This window comes from Canis lupus, chromosome 35 (genome assembly GCF_003254725.2).
Source record: "Canis lupus dingo isolate Sandy chromosome 35, ASM325472v2, whole genome shotgun sequence".
Taxonomy (NCBI): Eukaryota; Metazoa; Chordata; class Mammalia; order Carnivora; family Canidae; genus Canis; species Canis lupus.
In genome coordinates, this window is record NC_064277.1 from 10,556,048 (window position 1) to 10,574,570 (window position 18,523).

General features: G+C 37.5%; 1 protein-coding gene across 7 annotated transcripts in view; it reads right to left on the reverse strand.

Moving 5' to 3' along the window:
- The window catches only part of MAK (male germ cell associated kinase), a 62,351-nt gene continuing 43,828 nt past the window's right edge, over window positions 1-18,523 (reverse strand). For 3 of the 7 annotated variants that reach the window (XM_035710489.2, XM_025444588.3, XM_035710490.2), the window contains exons 12-16: window positions 15,451-15,582; window positions 13,782-13,856; window positions 11,120-11,239; window positions 9,521-9,550; window positions 1-6,926 (exon numbers count right to left, since the gene is read on the reverse strand). In XM_035710489.2, the coding sequence (XP_035566382.1) occupies window positions 6,772-6,926; window positions 9,521-9,550; window positions 11,120-11,239; window positions 13,782-13,856; window positions 15,451-15,582 (512 nt within the window). In that variant the 3' untranslated portion in view covers window positions 1-6,771. Of the gene's footprint in view, window positions 6,927-9,388; window positions 9,551-11,119; window positions 11,240-13,781; window positions 13,857-15,450; window positions 15,583-18,523 lie in introns of all 7 variants that reach the window. The other 4 variants (XR_007408469.1, XM_035710492.2, XM_035710491.2 and 1 more) reach the window with 4 other exon arrangements.

Below are 18,523 nucleotides of genomic sequence, written 5' to 3' on the forward strand. Positions count from 1 at the left end.
TCCTGGAGAGTGTTCAGTGTGCACTTGAAAAGAATGTGTACTTTGTAGTTTGGAGATGAAATGTTCTGTGTAAATTTTTTTTTTTTTTCTGTGTAAATCTAATTAAGTCTATCTGGTTTGATCTTTTAAGGACAGTATTTCCTTGTTGACTTTTTTTGTTGATAATCTGTCCATTAATGTAAGTGGAATATTAAAGTCTCCTATTATTACAGTATTACTGTCAATTTCCCTCTTTATGTCTGCTTATAGTTGTTTTATATATTTAAGTACTCCTGGTTAGGTATGTTCTATTTTTTTCTTGGATTGACCCTTTAATCATTATGTAACATTTGTCTTTTGTTGCAGTCATTGTTTAAAAGTTTTGTCTGATGAGTATTGCTACTATAGCTTTTTGGTTCCATTTGCATGGAATATCTTTTCCATCTCTTCACTTTCAGTCTATATTTGTCTTTATATCTGAAGTGAGTCTCTTGTAGATAGCATATAGATGGGTCTTGTTTTTTTAATCCATTTAACCACCCTATGTGTTTTGATTGGAGCATTTAGGCCTATTAAAGTAATTATTGATACATACTCATTATCATTTTGCACATTGTTTTCTGGTTGTTAGTTTTTTTTAATGTCAATATTTTAGAGCTGTATTCATTTATTTCTTTGTATTTCTATTAAGATTATTATAGGATATTTTATACTTTTTGTTATAATGAATGGGAACATTTTCATATGTATATTTAAATTAGGTAGCAATCTGAACAAAATGACACTAATTCAAGTGCTTTTTGACTCGAGCATATTATGTGCCTTAGGTTTTTATTAGCTACCATTTATTTAGTCTGGTGGCTTTATGTTCATGTGAGAAATAATAATATATTTGCTGTTACTGACAAGATCAACATTATTCTAGAGACACCAGACAAAGCAATAAAACATGAGAGATAAATAAGGTATAAATACTGGAAAGAAAGAAATTAAACATTTTAAACAGTTAATATATTTGTCTATTTAGAAAATCTAAGACAAGCAACTAAGAACATATTGAACTGAGAAAGTTCTAGAAAGTAGCAGGAAAGAAGAAACTAAAACCTAGTAGTTTTCTATTCATACTTAATTCTCTACCATATCTTGCCAGTACCCAAGTCTAAACCTTACCATCTTTTAATCTTCTAGTAGGACTCCTCATTTTCATGGTTTGACTCAACAGTTCTTTCTCTACCTAACAGGCAGAGGCATATTTCAAATATATTTAGACTCCTAGACTTAAAACCATTCAGTTGTCTCTCAACATTTAGGTTTCTTCTTTCAACTCCCTAACTTCCTATTTTCTTAATAACATACCTATCATAATTTGCTAATATACAAATTTATGCGTGTTTCTTTAATGTCTACCTCCAGAATTTATGTTCTTTGAGGTCAGGGAAAATGACCCTTTTGTTACTACCATATATGTGACATTTAGTACATAATAGGTACTTAGTAAATACTTGCTCGATATATAGATTTGTCAAATCTACTTTTTAAAAAATACACTTTTTAGGACCGTTTTGAGAAGATACTGCAGAGTTCCCATATACCTACACCCCACATTCCCTATTATTGATAGCATATTTGTTAGAACTAATGAGTCAGTATTGGTACATTAATTAAAGTCCATATTTTATCCAGATTTTCTGAGTTTCTAAACTGATACTGTTTTTCTATTCCAGGATCTTACCTAGGATCCCAGATTACATTTAGTTGTCGTATCTCCTTATGTTTCTCTTGGCTATGACTATTTCTCAGATTTGCCTTGTTTTTGATGACTCTGGTAATTTGGGGGGAGTACCAACCAAGTGTTTTGTAGAATGTTCTTCTGTTAGAATTTGTCTAGTGTTTTCCTTATGGTCAGACTGGAGTTATAGAATTTTAGAAGGAGGGCCACAGAGGTAAAGTGCCGTTTTCATGACATAATACTAAAGTCACATATATGAACATGGTATTATTGATTTTGACCTTGATCATCTGACTTGAGGTATTCATGCAGATGTGTTATTCCTTTTTCTCCCTTCCTATACTCTACTCTTTGAAAGGAAGTCGCTGTGTACAGTTTGTACTTAGGTTTGAGGAGTTGTACTTTTCCTCCTTGAGGGTGGAATATCTACATAAATTTGGGAATTCTGCATGGGAGATTTGACTTTTTTCCCCTATTTAATTCACTTATTTATATCAGTATAGACTCAGAGATATGCATTTCTCATTTTGGGTTATAATACAATATTTTATTAATTTTTTTTCTCAAAGTGTTGCACTTTGAACCATTAGGAGCTCTTTCATTTAGCTCCTTTCTTTCACCTAGCCCATCGATGTGGGCTTCTGCTTATTGGCTTTTTGGCTTTTGTTTGTAATGTTATTTTCTAGCACTATAAGATCTCTTGTATCATATTGTATATTTCATGCTCAGTACTAGAATCTCATTTCTCCAGAAAGCCCTGGTTCCTTTTACTGGATATTGGTATTAGAAATCAAGATCTGGATGCTAGATATGCTTGTTGCTACTGGGGTGAGATCTTTTATTTGATTATAATTTTCTTTGCCCTCTTTTTATATTTAATTTGTTATTTTCTAATTTCTTAAGCTAAATGCTCAAATTCAGCCTATTTTCTGTGCTCCTACTTGTTGTGTTTTTGTTTTGTTTTTCCAGAAATAGATCAAGTGTATGCTTTTTTTTCCATGAGCTCTCTTTTGGCTGAATTTTACAGGTTTTAATACAGAGGTATATTGTCCATTTCTAAGGAGTGTTTTTTTTTTTTTAATTTTTCCTTTTGGAAACACTGTTTTGAACAATATTTTTGAATTTGTAAGTGGATAGATCATGTTCTGAGCCAAAATGAAGAGTCTGACATTTAATTAACTGATCCACCCAGGTGCCCCAACCAAGTGGGATTTATTCCAGGTATACAAAGCTAGTTCAGCATTCAAAAATCAATTAATGTAATCCCATCCCATCCACAAGGTACAGAAAAAAAGTTATATAATCAATGATTGTAGCAATAGATGCAGGAAAAGCATGTGACAAAATCCAATACCCATTCCTGCAAACAAGGAATAGAGAGGGACTTTCTCAATCTGATAAAGAACATCTGCAAAAAATCTACAGCTAACATCATACTTAATGGGGAGGAACTAGATGTTTTCCAACTAATATCAGGAACAAGGCAGGGATGTTCACTCTTACCACGTCTATTCAAGATTTTACTGGAAGCCCTATAGTATAATAAGAAAAGGAAATAAAAGATAAATTGGAAAAGAAGAAATAAAATTTTTTGTTTGTAGATGTAGTAATTGTTGAAAAATCTCAAGGAATCAACAAAGAAACTCCTGGACTTAATAAATGATAATAACAGTTATAAGATACAAAGTTAATTTTCAAGAGTCATTTGTTTTCTTATATATGAGGAATGAACAATTGAAGTTTGAAATTAAAATACAATACCATTTACATTAGCACTAAAAAAGAAATGCTTACATATAAATTTAACAAATATATATAGGATCTATATTAGGAAAACTACAGAACATTGACGAAAGATGCCAGTAGATAGTCCATGCACTACAAGAAAACTCACTACAGTCAAGATTTAAGTTCTTCCCAATTTGATCTAGATCCAGTCCAATACCAACCAAAATCCCAGAAAATTATTCTGTGGGATGTTGGCAAACTGATTCTAGAGTTTATATTGGAGAGGTTAGAGACCCAAAATAGCCTACATAATATTGAAGAACAAAGTTGAAAGACTAACATTAACCTGACTTCAAAACCTCTGTAAAGCTATAGTTAATCAAGGCACTGTGGCATTGGTGAAAGAATAGACACAGATCAATGGGAAAGAATAGAAAGCCCAGAAATGGACACCTAGAAATACAGTCAACTGATCTTTGAGAAACTAGCAAAGACAGTTTGGTGGAGAAAGGATAGTTTTTTGTTTTTTTGTTTTTGTTTTTTTTTTTCAAGAAATGGTGCTGGAACAATTGGACCTAAACATGCAAAATAAGGAAAGAAAAATCTAGACACAGACCTAACATCTTTTACAAAAATGAACCTGAAATGGATCCAGAGATTAAATGTAAAATGCAAAAGTGTAAAACTTCCAAAGATAACAAGAGAAATCAGGTGAGCTTGGGTTCAGTGATGATTTCTTAGATACACCACCAGAATTATAAAAAGAGAAAAAATTGACAAGTTTTACTTCATTAAAATTAAAAACTTGTGCAGTGAGAAAGACACTGTTAAGAGAACAAAAAGACAAGAAACTGCAAGGAAATATCTGTAAAAGATGTATCTGATAAGGGTCTGTTATCCAAAATAAATGATACAAAATATACAAATAAACTCAACAGTAAGAAAATGAGTAATCCAGTTTTTAAATGGGCAGAAGATCTGAACAGTACCCCATAAAAGGAGATATATAGATGGAAAATAAGTATATGAATAGATGGTCTGCATCATATGTCCTCAGAGAACTGCAAATTAAAATGACATACGGCTATACACTTACTAGAATGCCCAAAATCTAAACCACTGACAATACCAAATGGTGGTGAAGAATGTAGAGCAGCAGAAATTCTCATTCACTGCTGGTGGGAGTGCAAAATGGTACAGCCACCTTAGAAGAGAGCCTAGTGTTTTCTTCTAAAACTAAATATACTGCTACCAGACAATCCAGGAATTATGCTGCTTGGAACTTAGCCAAATGAGGTGTAAACTGATGTCCACACAAAAATATGCAACGAATGTTTGTAACAGCATTATTCATAACCGCCCAGACTTGACAATATTTTTCAGTAGGTGAATGGATAGACTGTGGTGCATATATACAATGAAATACTAGTTAGCAATAAACAAACATGAGCCATGGAACTACGAAAAGACACGGAAGAAACTTAAATGCATCTTGCTAAGTGAAAAGCCAGTATATGATTCCAACTATGTGACCTTCTGGACGGGAGTACTGTGGAGATGATTTAAAAATTGGTGGTTGCCGGAGGTTTGAGGAGTGGGAGAGAAGGATGAATGGTGGATTTTTAGGGCAATGTAATCTCTAGGATACTGTAATGGTGGATACATGCCATTATATATCTGTCAAAACCCATAGAATATACAACACAAAGCATGAACCCTAATGTAAACTATGGACTGAAGTTGTACTGATACCGGCTCATCACTTACAGCAAATGTCCCACATTAGTGCAAGATGTTAGTAATCAGGAAAATCCGGGATGGGAACTGAATGGGGTGGGGGTATATGGAAACTACTTTCCAATGAATTTTTCCACAAATCTAAAACTGCTAGAAAAACAAGCCTGTATGATAACGACAAATAGGCCTCAAAGAATAAGTATAAAGTGTAAAAGTGTCAATAAAACACATCAGTTAACCATATTTATTTTAGTATCTATTGAGAAATATAAAAGCTTCCCAGCAACACAAAATAATTTTTTAGCTTTGAGACATTAAAACTGTACAAATATATATAACCATTACCATCAACATAAATTACTCTTCAGATTTTAACATTTTTCAACAAGGTGAGCTGAATCTTCTGTACAAAAATACCATATTACTATCATTTTATGATGTCTTTGTATAATGTCCACAAGTTGATACCAATTACATTAGCATTTGTTACAAAGTCAGAAAATACATAAAAATAGCAGTTGTGATAACATTATTCTTTAAAAAGAATATACAGTACTAATGTTCAGTCCATAAAATGGTAGGTTTAAATAGAGTAGTCCCAAGTTCAAAATGTCTATTTTAAGTACAACTTTAGAAATTAAAGGAAAAAAATTGTACTAAGTGAAATCATTGCTTATAGCAGCTGAATGCAATTGCTTTTCAGAGTAAATGTCAAGGTCAATGATCAGCAGCAAGAGTTTGCTTTGGGGGACAAGTGGCACACCTCATTTTTGTGTATAGTAGGAACATGGAAAGAAAGTATTTTGAAAGTCTGATGAACACATCACAGTTTCAAGAACTTTCCTAATGATGTGAAGGTGAGAGAACCTTGACTTGGTTGATTTGGGAGTCTTGAAGCTGTTGGGTTTGATAGTCACCACGAATTCATGGGAGATGTGTTGATCAAAATCAAAACAAGTAGACTCCACTAAAATTGGGTGACATAATTTTGAGATCTTTATGTTAAATTTATTCCTAAGAAAAATACGCTGCTCACGATGGAATTACTATCACTTCCATAATTTCAAAGTAGAAAAAAAGATAAATGAACATCTTTTGTTATTGCCAAACTCGTAGGGTAGAGCCTTAGCCAAATAAGAACCATAACTGACAGCCCACAGAGGTCTACCTCATTGCTATAAAAAGACACATCTCTGAGGCCAATTGATGAAATATTAATTTAGGCAAATAACATGAAAACTAAAACACTCTAAACACTTCCTGAAGGCCTTTTTAAAAAGATTCTTATCATACTTAGTAACTATTAATTTGTAGATCAAATACTTGATACTTTGGCAAATAGTTTATTCAATACTTTGTAAAGTCCTACCCATATATCAGCACTGTGGGCAACTGATGCTAAGAAAATGCATTTCATTTCTAGGAAAGAAAGAAAATAGATGGTTTTTGCTTTTCCAAGTACCCACTACATTTTTCTTCTAGAACTCATTGGAAATAGACATCTGTAGACATTTCCCAGGGACAGGGGACTTGCATGGACTCTATGGAGCAATGCTGTGGGGCTTCACATCAGACTCCTATTGGTGGCTGCCGGACTCCTACCGGTGGCCGCCGTACTTGGCCACCCAGTCTGTCCTCCCATGCACTGAGGGAACTGGCTGTGCACGGTTCACAATATTGAGATTCTTGGCCGTAGGATTGTAAGTAGGTCCTGAAAACTGCCCCCGACTGGGTTTTGTGTTCCAGGTATATTCTGGAAGAAATGAGAATTGGAAGTTAGAATTTTATGCATTTGATTATCAAATTTAAAGCAATTTATCTTTTTATTTTATTTTTTTTAAGATTCTATTTATTTATTCATGAGAGACAGAAGAAAGAGAGAGAGAGAGGTGGAGACACAGGCAGAGGGAGAAGCAGGCTCCATGCAGGGAGCCCGACGTGAGACTCAATCCCGGGACTCCAGGATCATGCCCTGGGCTGAAGGTGGCACTACACCACTAAGCCACCCGGGCTTCCCTATCTTTTTATTTTATGGGGAAGTTTAGAGTTTAAAAGATTTGTTCAGTGGTCTCTAGGTTGTTTTTTTTTTTTTTTAAACTAAAACTAAAAATTCTAACAGTGTTATGTTGATACAGAATTCTCAGTAGCTTTAAGAGCCAATATTTCTGGTTTACAGTTCTGATACTATTTCTTTATTGGGTTCCCTCAAATGCTCTAACACATTTAGGTAGGCAACATCAGCTACGATGACAAAAATTTCTTGGTTCACGTTCAACAGGCAATACACCCAGTGTTGGTGACTTTGTAAAATCACACAGTGGTTATATCTGAATAATATTTAAGCATAATACCCATTACAGAAAATTTATTTGTAATTGTGAATCCTACCAATTTCTGGCTTCAGGGAGCCACACGGAGGGCGTTCCATAATAGATTTCTTTTAAACATGAAAATGGGGTTTTAAAGGCAAGAAACTGCATTTTTTTTTTTAAGCTGGGAAAATAATGGGTGATAACAGAATTCCTTTAAAAGGTGAGTCATTCCTAAGATCCCAAACATTTCATCATAAGGTTTGGGTTTTTTTTTTGTTTTTTGTTTTTTCATATATTTGGCTGATCAGATATTTGTGAAATTTTATTTTGTTAAACATTTGTTATCTGAACAATTTACAAGCTAAAATTGGTTAAACATCTCAAATGACAAAGCAGTAAATCATTTTATAGAACTTCAGTCTTTCCTCCAATCCTTCCCTCACCTCCTCACTGCACATTTACAGCTGATGATCATAGGTATTCTATCTGAAGAGGATGTCTGGCCTTTCCATTTGGGATTTAAGTATCTTTTCACACTGTGGTGGTCATCACTCTTGGATTAAACTCTTGTCAATTTTGAAAGGAGTCTAACCATTTTGTACACCTAACACTATAGCATGTTTATTTGGGTGGTTTCCCTGTTTGTGTGTTTTAATACTTTCTCTGTAAAGCTCAGAGTGCAGGGGAAGTCATGGGAGCAGTGTGGGCCAGTGAGCAGCGGACTTCGGCTTAACAGAAACATAGCATTGAGTGAGGAACTGCCCTGGTGATAATCACCCTGTCCTTATCTTCCACTCTTCCCAGGTTTAAAATTCTCCAGGTTAAAGCCAATAAAAAGCTACCTAACACAGCAGGGACAAAGTGTTTAGAAGAGCCAGTTAACCCTTAAGTGTTAAGGAAGAACTGGTAACCAAGTTTTCCAGGGACAGCCCTTTAGTTCTAACCCATGGGAGTGTAGACAAGCACCATCTGTTAAATTTGTGAACCCACACCTGATGTCTGCAGGCCAAAATGGTACCGTGTGTGGAGGAGAGAGCATGTGAGCGGGTGGGAGTTGAGGGAGAGGGCAGAGGCCATAAGACCAGGTGATTCACAGAACTCCCTCAGGTAACAACAGGGTGAGGCTCCTGGGGTGCACAATGAGGGATTTGGGGAGTAATGAGATCTTCTCTCCAGGTCATGAGATAGCTACGTCAAGTCCTGAATGCATCTGAGGGAAACCACATCCAGGCAAATATTTTTAAAACCTTTGAAGAGGAAATCATTTTGCCAAGGAGGGTGTAGTGTTGACATTTAGGATTCTTTTTTGAGAAATACTTTTAGAATCCAAGCACCCTTGGTGAAGAACTTAGTAACCAATAAAAGAGCTGAGATCTCGTGGCAGGGCAAGAAATACTTTTGTGTCTTAGCCAGACCTATACCTCCTGAGAGTGGGGGGTCTGTCCTCTAAGGTTTGCTGTGCATTTATTTTAAGAACCACGTGTGTCCAAAGGGCATTTGACTTCTTGTAGAAAATGTTTGCTAAAGGAAAGATGTTTGCCCATAGTTAATTTAATCACTGCCACTACTATGTGACTTTCAGCAAGAAATAAAACCTTTGTAAAATACAGATCATAATAGTACCTTCGGTAGAAGAGCTAATATAGTGTGCTTAGAACAGGGCCCTCCCTGTCCTTGTAAAGGGTGGCTATCTGGGAAAGAAGTCCCTCTTCAAAGTCCTTGTTACCATCAGAGCACAGGGAGGAAGAGTTGATAGGAAGTCCTGGGATGAGAAATTACATGGGGAAGCTGGAAGAAATCAATTTGATTTTTCTTCTCAAAACATGAGGATAAGGACGAGGAGGAGCAGAGAGGGAGGCAGGCTGAGAGAAGGGGAAATAAGTTGAGTAAATTCGGTAATGACCTGGTTTTATTTTCTTGTGGGAAACTGCCACACAAGTGGGAGCACTGGAAGACACATCTCTTACAGAACAGTGTTTTCCTAAGGATTTGCATTGACCACTTGAGAATGATTAATATTTACTTCTTTTTTTACCTTTCCTCCTATCACCATCTGTAGGAAAATCTGATGAGCAGAGTAAATGAAAAGATGAAAAGTCATGAGAAACATTTACTTAAAAAAATGTAAACAGGACTATGCATGCTTATCTGATGGAATACTTGATAAGTAAAGGCCTTCAGTATCTTACAAAAATAGTTTAAAAAATACCCACTTTCACTTGAAGGAGCAGGTACTCAGATAACAAAATAATTTGAAACATGATTTTCTGCTTTTATTTTTAAAATTGCTACCACAACATGGCTGGTGACTCACCATAGGGCTGGCTTAAAATACCTGAGGCTTTAAAAAAAAAAATCATTGTTGTACATCAAATGTTCACTTAATGTATTTTGTTTCAGCAGATGTAATGAAGTGATTCTTTTCACAAGTAAGGTCACTGAGTACTACCTACCATTTCTGTGTAAGGAATTGTAAATTATAGAAGCCCAGTGCTTTCTACAGTCTTAGCTCCAACAGTGTGAACTTGAAAGACTGGCATCTCTAATGAGAAGTTTTCAGATAAGATCCTGGCAAGGACCCGCTGCAGGATTACTTTTAGAGCCGACTTTTAAATTACAACTCCCACTTTGTATCTTTCCAGACTTCTGATGATCTGCGTTAGCCTTTACGTTAGTGCTTTCGTGAGGACCTCTATTTTAGATTAGAATAATTTCGAGAACATTCATGGACAGATCTAGTAAAGCTCAATACAAAATCATGACCCTGGGGATCCCTGGGTGGCGCAGCGGTTTGGCGCCTGCCTTTGGCCCAGGGCGCGATCCTGGAGACCCGGGATCGAATCCCACGTCGGGCTCCCGGTGCGTGGAGCCTTCTTCTCCCTCTGCCTATGCCTCTGCCTCTCTCTCTCTCTCTCTGTGACTATCATAAATAAATAAAAATTAAAAAATAAAAAAAAAAAACAAAAAAAAAAAACAAAATCATGACCCTGATTTTCAAGAGCACACCCCTGAATGTGGCTGTCACGCCAGGCTACTGCACAGTGAGCAACCTCGTGGGTCCTCCCTGGAGGGTGGAGGAAAAACCCTTCACCGTCTACTACTGTTGCAGAGCCAGGGCCCACCATTCAGCTCCGTACAACGGAACTGCAGAGGAACCGCCCGTGAAATGGTACGCGAACAGCATTTAACATTTATTAAATTTTCACTTGTGCTAGGTACTGGGTGGGAAGCTCTGAAGAAGGCCTCTTCTTTACATCTCGTTAGGAAGCACAGCCCGTTCTCTGGAATTACGCAGACTGAGTTGCTCTCCCAGCCCCACCATTATTAGCTGTGTGACCCTAGATAAACTACCAGGGTCAGTTTTCTCATCTATAGAAGGTCTGCCTCTTTCGGTCTCGTGAAGATTAAATGGAATAATCCGAGTGCTTGGCAGAGAAGAACCACTTAATTAGAGGTAGCTCTTAGACCCTCAAACCACATCTTCAGAAGAAGAAAGGACATTTTGCCAAAACCAGAACTGTGTTAATAAGGCAAGACTAATTTAAAGTCTTCGCTTGGGAAAAAAGTGATTGTACAGACCTAGAAAGAGCTCCGTTCTGATGAGAAATCTCAAAAACTATAAAGTTGTTCTTACCTGAGCTTGTTGCACCGAGAGGTGCTAAGTGTATCCTCTGGCCAGCTGACCCCACTTCTTTTTTGAGAAAGGAAGGAATATATCCTGACTGATTGTAAGTAGCATAACTTCCAAGATTTCCTGTGATGTATCATAAAGTTTCAGAGTCAGAAGGTGAATATTTTAAAGCACCCGAGAATAACTTGAATACCACAGCCCTGCTAATTCTAAATTGTTTTTTGAATATCGGCTCTGTTTCAAGCACTACACTGTGCCTTTACAGATAATCCTATTCAGTCCACATAACGACCCTTTTAGATGCCTATTTTATCCACACCTTGTGGCTCTTAGAACTTGCCTAAATTATCCCAGTGAGTGGCCCAGCCAGATTGTGAACCCAAGGCTACATTTGCCTTGAACATACCAGGTTTTTGTTATGTCTCCACCTTTACCTGAGAATATTTTGTGCCAGGAAACCCTGCTACGCTCTTTGTGCTTTTATTTTGCAAAATCACTATAGTAACTACACCTGTTCTCATAGGGTTGCTGTACAGATTGAATGAGATGTATGCAAAGCACTTAGCATAGAATCTGGTGTCCCAATAAGTGTTGGCTGTCATCATCCTCCTCCTCACTCTTAGTGAATGATCAACCTGGAGGCAGTAGGGGGATGGGCTGAAGGGTGAAAACCTCAAGGCAGAAGACAGGAGGTCACTGCTAGGAGGTCACCACAGGAGGTGGTCATAGAGGCAATGGAGAAGAGAACTGAGTGGGTGTATAGGGTAGGAGGGGTAGGGTAAGAGGAATATACACCCTCAGTTTGTATCTTAGGTGACTAAGAGCAGTACAGGTTTGTTGGGAAGACACGCTGCCTGTGGATAACCAAGTTGTAGTGGTTGAGCCAGCCTGGAGATTTGGAAATACCAAGACAGGGTGTTAGGGGGCTGTGGGCTTAGAGAAGCCAGCCCCATAACTGGTGGAATAGGGGGATATGTGAAGATCCAGAACAGAGCTCCAGGGAACACCAGCATTTTGGAACAGGAAAGAAAAGGACCTCGTGGAGGAGAGGGGGTAGAGGGTAGATGATAGTAGGACCAAAGTCTGAATACCCAAGATAATACAGTGTGTGAAGAAAGAAGACCGAACGAGGCAGTGATCTGATGGGATCAGCAAGGCCCATGAGGTCTGGCCACTAGGATAATGTCAGGACATGGGAGGAGCCGTTTCAGTGGCCGGAGGCCAGCTGAGGACACGCTACAGTTTGTTGAGGAGTAAAGTGAAATAAGCAAATGAATATAACTTCAAGGAGTCTCACTGCAGGGAGGGACGTTTGTCAGCAAGGGGGTGGAACGGGGCTTTGATCACACCTGCGGTTTCAAAGAACTGCTTCTTGGCAGCTACGACTGAAGCCTTTCTCACAGGGTTCTGTGTTCACAGGTCTGGCCTCTGAACGCCTTGTCCCTGATGTCTGTCACTGCGCTATGCACAGGAGGCCCTCAGTGAGTGTGTGCTCTTGAACTGACAAATGTCAAACAGCATTATCACAGAAATAAGGTTTTTCACAGTGAACACGTAATCAGTTTGTACAGTTCTCAACACTGAATTTTGCATAAGCACGATTGCCTAATTTGACCTTTCCCTTCACCCCAAGTACCCATTTCTAAATCACTAATCAGCCCATTACTTCTAAAGATTTTTGAAAGGAAGTTCACAGCAGCGATCACATTCTGGCAGCTTCAGAGCATTGCTCTGGCTCTCCTCCTCCTCCTCCTCCTTAGGGCAGACACTTACTACATGCTTCCTGTGACAAAAATCCTAGGGATGATTATATAATGATACCCTGGTAAATATAATTTCCTCCATTGTATAGATGGGGAAACTGACTTAGCCTAACTCATCCATGATCACAAGGCTACTGACAGAATGGGCTATGTTGGATTCTAAAAGCCACGTGCTGAATGGCTAACAGGTGGCAGGCAAGAAGCTGCGAAGGAAAAATGCACAGGAAATTTATTATTTTGGCTTATTATTTTGGAAGTACCTTGTGAGCTGCAAATTTTGAGGCTGGAGCCAATATTAGCAGTGTTTAAACCAGCAACAGTGAACCCCTAGAAAATCCACCATTTCTATTACCTGGTTAACTTTTTAAAAGATGGTTAATGGGGAAGAAATGAGTATTAGAAATTTAAAAAGAGATTTTCTAGGAATGCTGATTATAAGATTAGAAAATATTCTTTTAATTCTTCTCGATTTGCTTCATTTATATAAATTATCATCATTAATTTAAGAAGAGGAGCCTAGAGCTTTTTGAGAGCAAGTTAAGTCTTAGAATCCTGACTACTGAAGAAAAGGTGCTCCTGATGATGCGGAATGCTTCTCTTTCTTCCAGTCCTGATCTGACTTCTAAAAGCCCGGGTGGCAGCGGTTTAGCGCCGCCTTTGGCCCAGGGCGTGATCCTGGAGACGGATCGAGTCCCATGTCAGGCTCCCTGCATGGAGCCTGCTTCTCCCTCTGCCTGTGTCTCTGCCTCTCTCTCTGTGTCTCTCAAATAAATAAATAAAAGTAGATGACCTTGGCCTTCATAGTGGCCTTGTATGACAGGTTTCAGGCCAAATGTGGAAAAGAAAATTAGACAAGCTATCCAAAGAACAAGTTGTACTCATCTAGAATGCCCAGAAATTACCTTGTGGGTCCTCTAATTTTTCAGGAAAACTTTCATTGCATGATAGTTTTTCAATTGGTTTAATTATGCTTTCCTCTGAAGAGAAGGCAAGTAGAAAGAAAGATGAATAAGAAGAATGTTTTAGGAAAAGCAGAGAAAAAATGGTTAGATGATTAATGAAAAAATCAGGAAGAACCCTTAACATGAGAAACTGTTCTCACATGTGGTCACAGCTTTCATTTGATGCCAGCCAATTATATATTCCCCCTCTACTCAAAGTTGTAGTATGATCATTTAAACTCATTTGTATTTAATCAGCTGGTTCAGTGAATATTATTTTAAAACAGTGGGGAAATAATTAATTACAGTGCTGTAGTGTTTGATACCTCAGCACTATTAAATGGGTAAATTGAGTCTTTAGAGCATCTGGAAAACTCACAATATCCAGAGTGTGTTAATGTCACATCACAGTACCCCAGTAGACTACTCACTTGCTATAACAGTGATCTCACATTTTTTTGATCCAATACTTTCTATCTATATTTTTAAAGAACTGTTTACTTCTTTACACACTTTAAACTGATACATAAAATTGTTCGTCGTGTTATAGTTCATAAAGTTGTCATTTGTGGCATATTGTGATTATAGACATTTACAAATAAAACTATTACATCTCATTTCTCTCCAAAATTTTATTTTGAGTCATGTCAACTCAACTCCCAAATTTTATCCAAATATAATTTTAGGCTTAAAAGTCTTTAAATTGACCACTCAAAAGTATGTATGAATTGAAACCTTTAAAATTTTTCTTGTAACAAGTATGTTAAAATACTTTTTTTCTGGATTAGGTTAGTTATAATTACAACAATTCATTGTATATAGTTAATCAAAAAAAGATGAATACTATAAATTTCGATTACTGAACATTAAAAGGCATTTTTGGGGGAGAAATTCATCTGAGAAAGATGGCACCTTTTTTCAAGCTGTCCATGTATCCACAAATGAGTATTGCTTATTCCTAAAATCAGGTTTCAGCACTAATTCTATTCCTTTTTCTCTTTTTCCTTTTTTGGAGATGTAAGCACCGAGAAACCTTGTTCAATGTAAACAGATAGTTGGGAATGAAAAGTGTTCTCTTACAACTTAGTCACAAAAGTCTTTGAACTCTATGCAGAGTACAGACCCAGAGTCACACAGTGATTTTGAAAATGAGCTTTCATTATCTGTCAGCTAACAATTCAATTAGGTTCTCCTTCAAGTTTTTAAAGGTTAAGAACTGGAAACCACGTGACCTAAATAGGATTTCTTCCCAGTTATCAGAGTTACTCACTTTCTCCACATTGCTGCCAACAAAGAGAACTGTCTCTTTGATTGGCTCCCACAGATATTTTTATAACTTTGGGGAAACAGGAAACACACCCTAGTAAACACAATTAGTCCCTTCTTTGGTAAAGTAGGAGGACAGAGACCTGTTGCTCACGGAATTCCATTTTAGGAAGAATCCATGTGGAAGTTGAGGTCTGGCAAATGATTCCCTTAAACCATCTGTGACCAAGAACCAGTTAGAAAACATTAATGGATCCCTCAAAGGTTTCTCAGTTGGAAGAAGGCAGCTGCAATGTAATTAAAAGTAAAAATCTACAGAAGGAAAACAGTGTAAACTTATACTTCAAATGAATTTTTGCTGTACCTGCATTATTCCTTTTGAAAGCAAGTTCTGCCCCTACCGGTCCCAGTGACTTAGGAAATAACTGATTACTCCAAGTATATGAGTTTGTATCCTTTCCACCGGCTACCAAGGACACAGTCTTGGGATTTACACCTTAGGAGAACAAAATAGTCATTTCAAAGGTTAGCAGGTGATCATTAACTTGAAGGAAAAATATATGATACATTCAAAGGAAGACCAGAAATAATGTGGAAAGGGAGAATGGAAATAAATTTATGTTGCAATGCAGCAGATACTTGTTTTAACCTGGAATATTTTCAACAACCTGGAATCCTCACAGTGTATTTTATAAATATATTTTCTATAATACAGGTAATAATAATTATCAAACACTGGACATTTCTTACTAAATGTCATGTAAAAATTGAGGCGATACCCAAATTTTCTTCAAAAAGATACTGTCATTTACTTGTTTTAAGTATGTACTCTGTACCAGACCCTTGAGAAACAGTGTAGCCAGGACAACAGACACATGACCTAGAATTCAGGGGAACTGACAGTCTGGAATTAGATGAGTAACGATCTATCTGTGAAGAGTATCTGTATATAAAGTATAGTAAAATCTAAATTATTTATGATTTTCTAAAAAATCTGTGAAACGTGGAGTCAGCTTTGGACTTTGGTACTAGTGGTCAAAGGGTAGTGTTTTAATTTATCTTTAAAGAGATTTGAAAACTTCCTGACCTTGCTTTCTTTTTACTGACAATAAATTAGATGCAGCTTATGAGATGGTAAAGCCATTACACAGTCTCTAAGCCTCTGGGTCATACATGTAGTGTTTCTTTAGCTAATACTAGGAAAATCCTTGCTGAGGACTACCATTAATGCAGGAGGTTAGCAACTCTTTCTGGGTGAGATGAGCTCTTGCTTTTCAGAGTGAACTCCTTGGCAAGGTTTCACATTTATGAGACATATGATAATATCCCTTGTACTGAAGCCAGAAAAAAAGCCAGGTGGTTTTATACTGAGCCTCAAGGTTACTGGTCACCAGTTCTCTAATGAAATGCTCCTCCACGTAAATAATTTGCCTTTCTTACAGCATATAGCTCCTTATGGATTTAGGTTTCATTAGAAACCTAAAAATTGAACTATAGTAGGCAATTACCTGACAATAGAGATGTACTTACTAAAGAAGATAGCAATAACTCATATGAAAAAATCTGCACCAAAAAAATGTCCTTTACCTCCAAAGAAAGGACAAGGTAAGGGGACAAACTAAAAATCATCTTAAATGAACTGTTTTCATAAGTGTAGTTCAACAAAGAATGGGCTTGGGGTACCTGAATTATTTTGTTAATCCAGTTAGCGTTGTGATATCCCTGAATATTTTTTTAAGTAAATATATCCATTATCAAAGATCATCACTTTAATTCTTTCTAAAGATTCCAGATTTCTTGGAAAGAGACACATTCTAGCCTGGTAGGTCATTTACATATTAGTTTACAAGCTTTTACTGGGCACCTTCTAAATAGCAAACACCGTGATAGATAGAGATAGAAATGAATATACCATCAGCCATTCCCTGTTTATATATGAGAGATTAAATCGGTTAGCAAATATTTACTGAGCACCTATCATGTGCCAGGCAGTGTGTGTGGCATTGGACAGAGTGGTGAATAAAACAGGCTAGTTTCTACCCTTTGGCTCTTACAATCTACTCCAATAGGAAGGGAGACATTAATAATAGAGGTAATCAGCCATGTGTAAATTGTTCAAAAGAATCTGGTGCTGAGGGAACAGGCAAATAACAGAAGCAACTTTCTTTCAAAGTTCCACCAGTCTTTCTTTAAAACATAGTAATTTTAGGCTGAAATGTGAATCCGATTAAGGGTCTACAGGGGGTGAGAGGTGTGTTCCTGGGAGAGGCCACATTGTAGGCCAGGGGCCCGAGCTGGGAAAGTGCTCAGAGACAGTAGTCCATGGGTGGAGAAAGAACAGGGACTGGCACAAAATGAGGCTGGAGAGGAGGGTAGGGGTCAAACCACGTAGGACTATGTGTGTCCTGTTAAATTATAAATGCAGTAGGAAAGGCAAGTATAGAAATGACCCAGGACATTGAAGACACAGTAGAGGGAGAGCCAGCCAGCGTGGCAGCATCGATGTGTGCTGAAGTCCTGGTTCTGGAGGCAGGGAGTGAGACCAGAGGGCACCTGAGAGGTGGTTTGCATTTGCATCGCACACTCTACTTGCAACTACCTTGCTATAATTAAGTACCTAAGGCTTACAGGAGATGACTGCAGTCCCATTGTAAGAAACAGAAAACAGAATCTCAAAGTCTTGCTCCAGTACATAGCCGGCCAGTAGCAGGTCAATAACTATGACTCTTGCATGTCTCTCCCGGCCAGTGTCACAGATCTGCCAATTCTTGTAGTATAATGTCATGCTGCCCTGAAAGTATATGGTACATTTCTAGAGCTCCCATGATCCTAAAGGTTGATGCTTAAAAAGACCTTTTATGATTGGCTTTATGTAAAAAAAAAAAAGGGGGGGGGGGGCCAAAATGCTATTTTTTTTTTTTTATTCCTGAAGATACTCAGTTACAAAAATAACTTTGGATCACAAATGTCAAGGATCACTTCTTACAGCTTCTATCCTCTGTAGTCACTAGCTCATGACAAGTGCTCAATAAATGTTTGTCCAGGTGACTGAAATGAGCTCAATTCTAGTTCCAAATTTCACCAGCTCCAGAGGGGCATCCTCAAGACAAAAAATGCCAACAAGGGAACAGGAGGGCTCAAGTTTAGATTTCATGCAATTCTAATTTCAAGTCTTTATTAAGTTTCAATCACAGCCATGCTCCTGACCCACAGTAATTTGCAGAATCTGTTAGATCTCTCTCATTAAAAAGGAAATGACCAGACCAGTCTTGGATACCCTAAAATATGTCCCAGAAAACCAAATTCGGGAGCAGAAATAGGAAAACAGGGTGCCTTGGATCCCTTTATCCTAACAAAAATTTACAGTTCCCTTTCCCACCACCAGAGGGCTCCCCTGTACAGATAAGAAAAAACCTATTTGCTACTTTTTTAAAAAA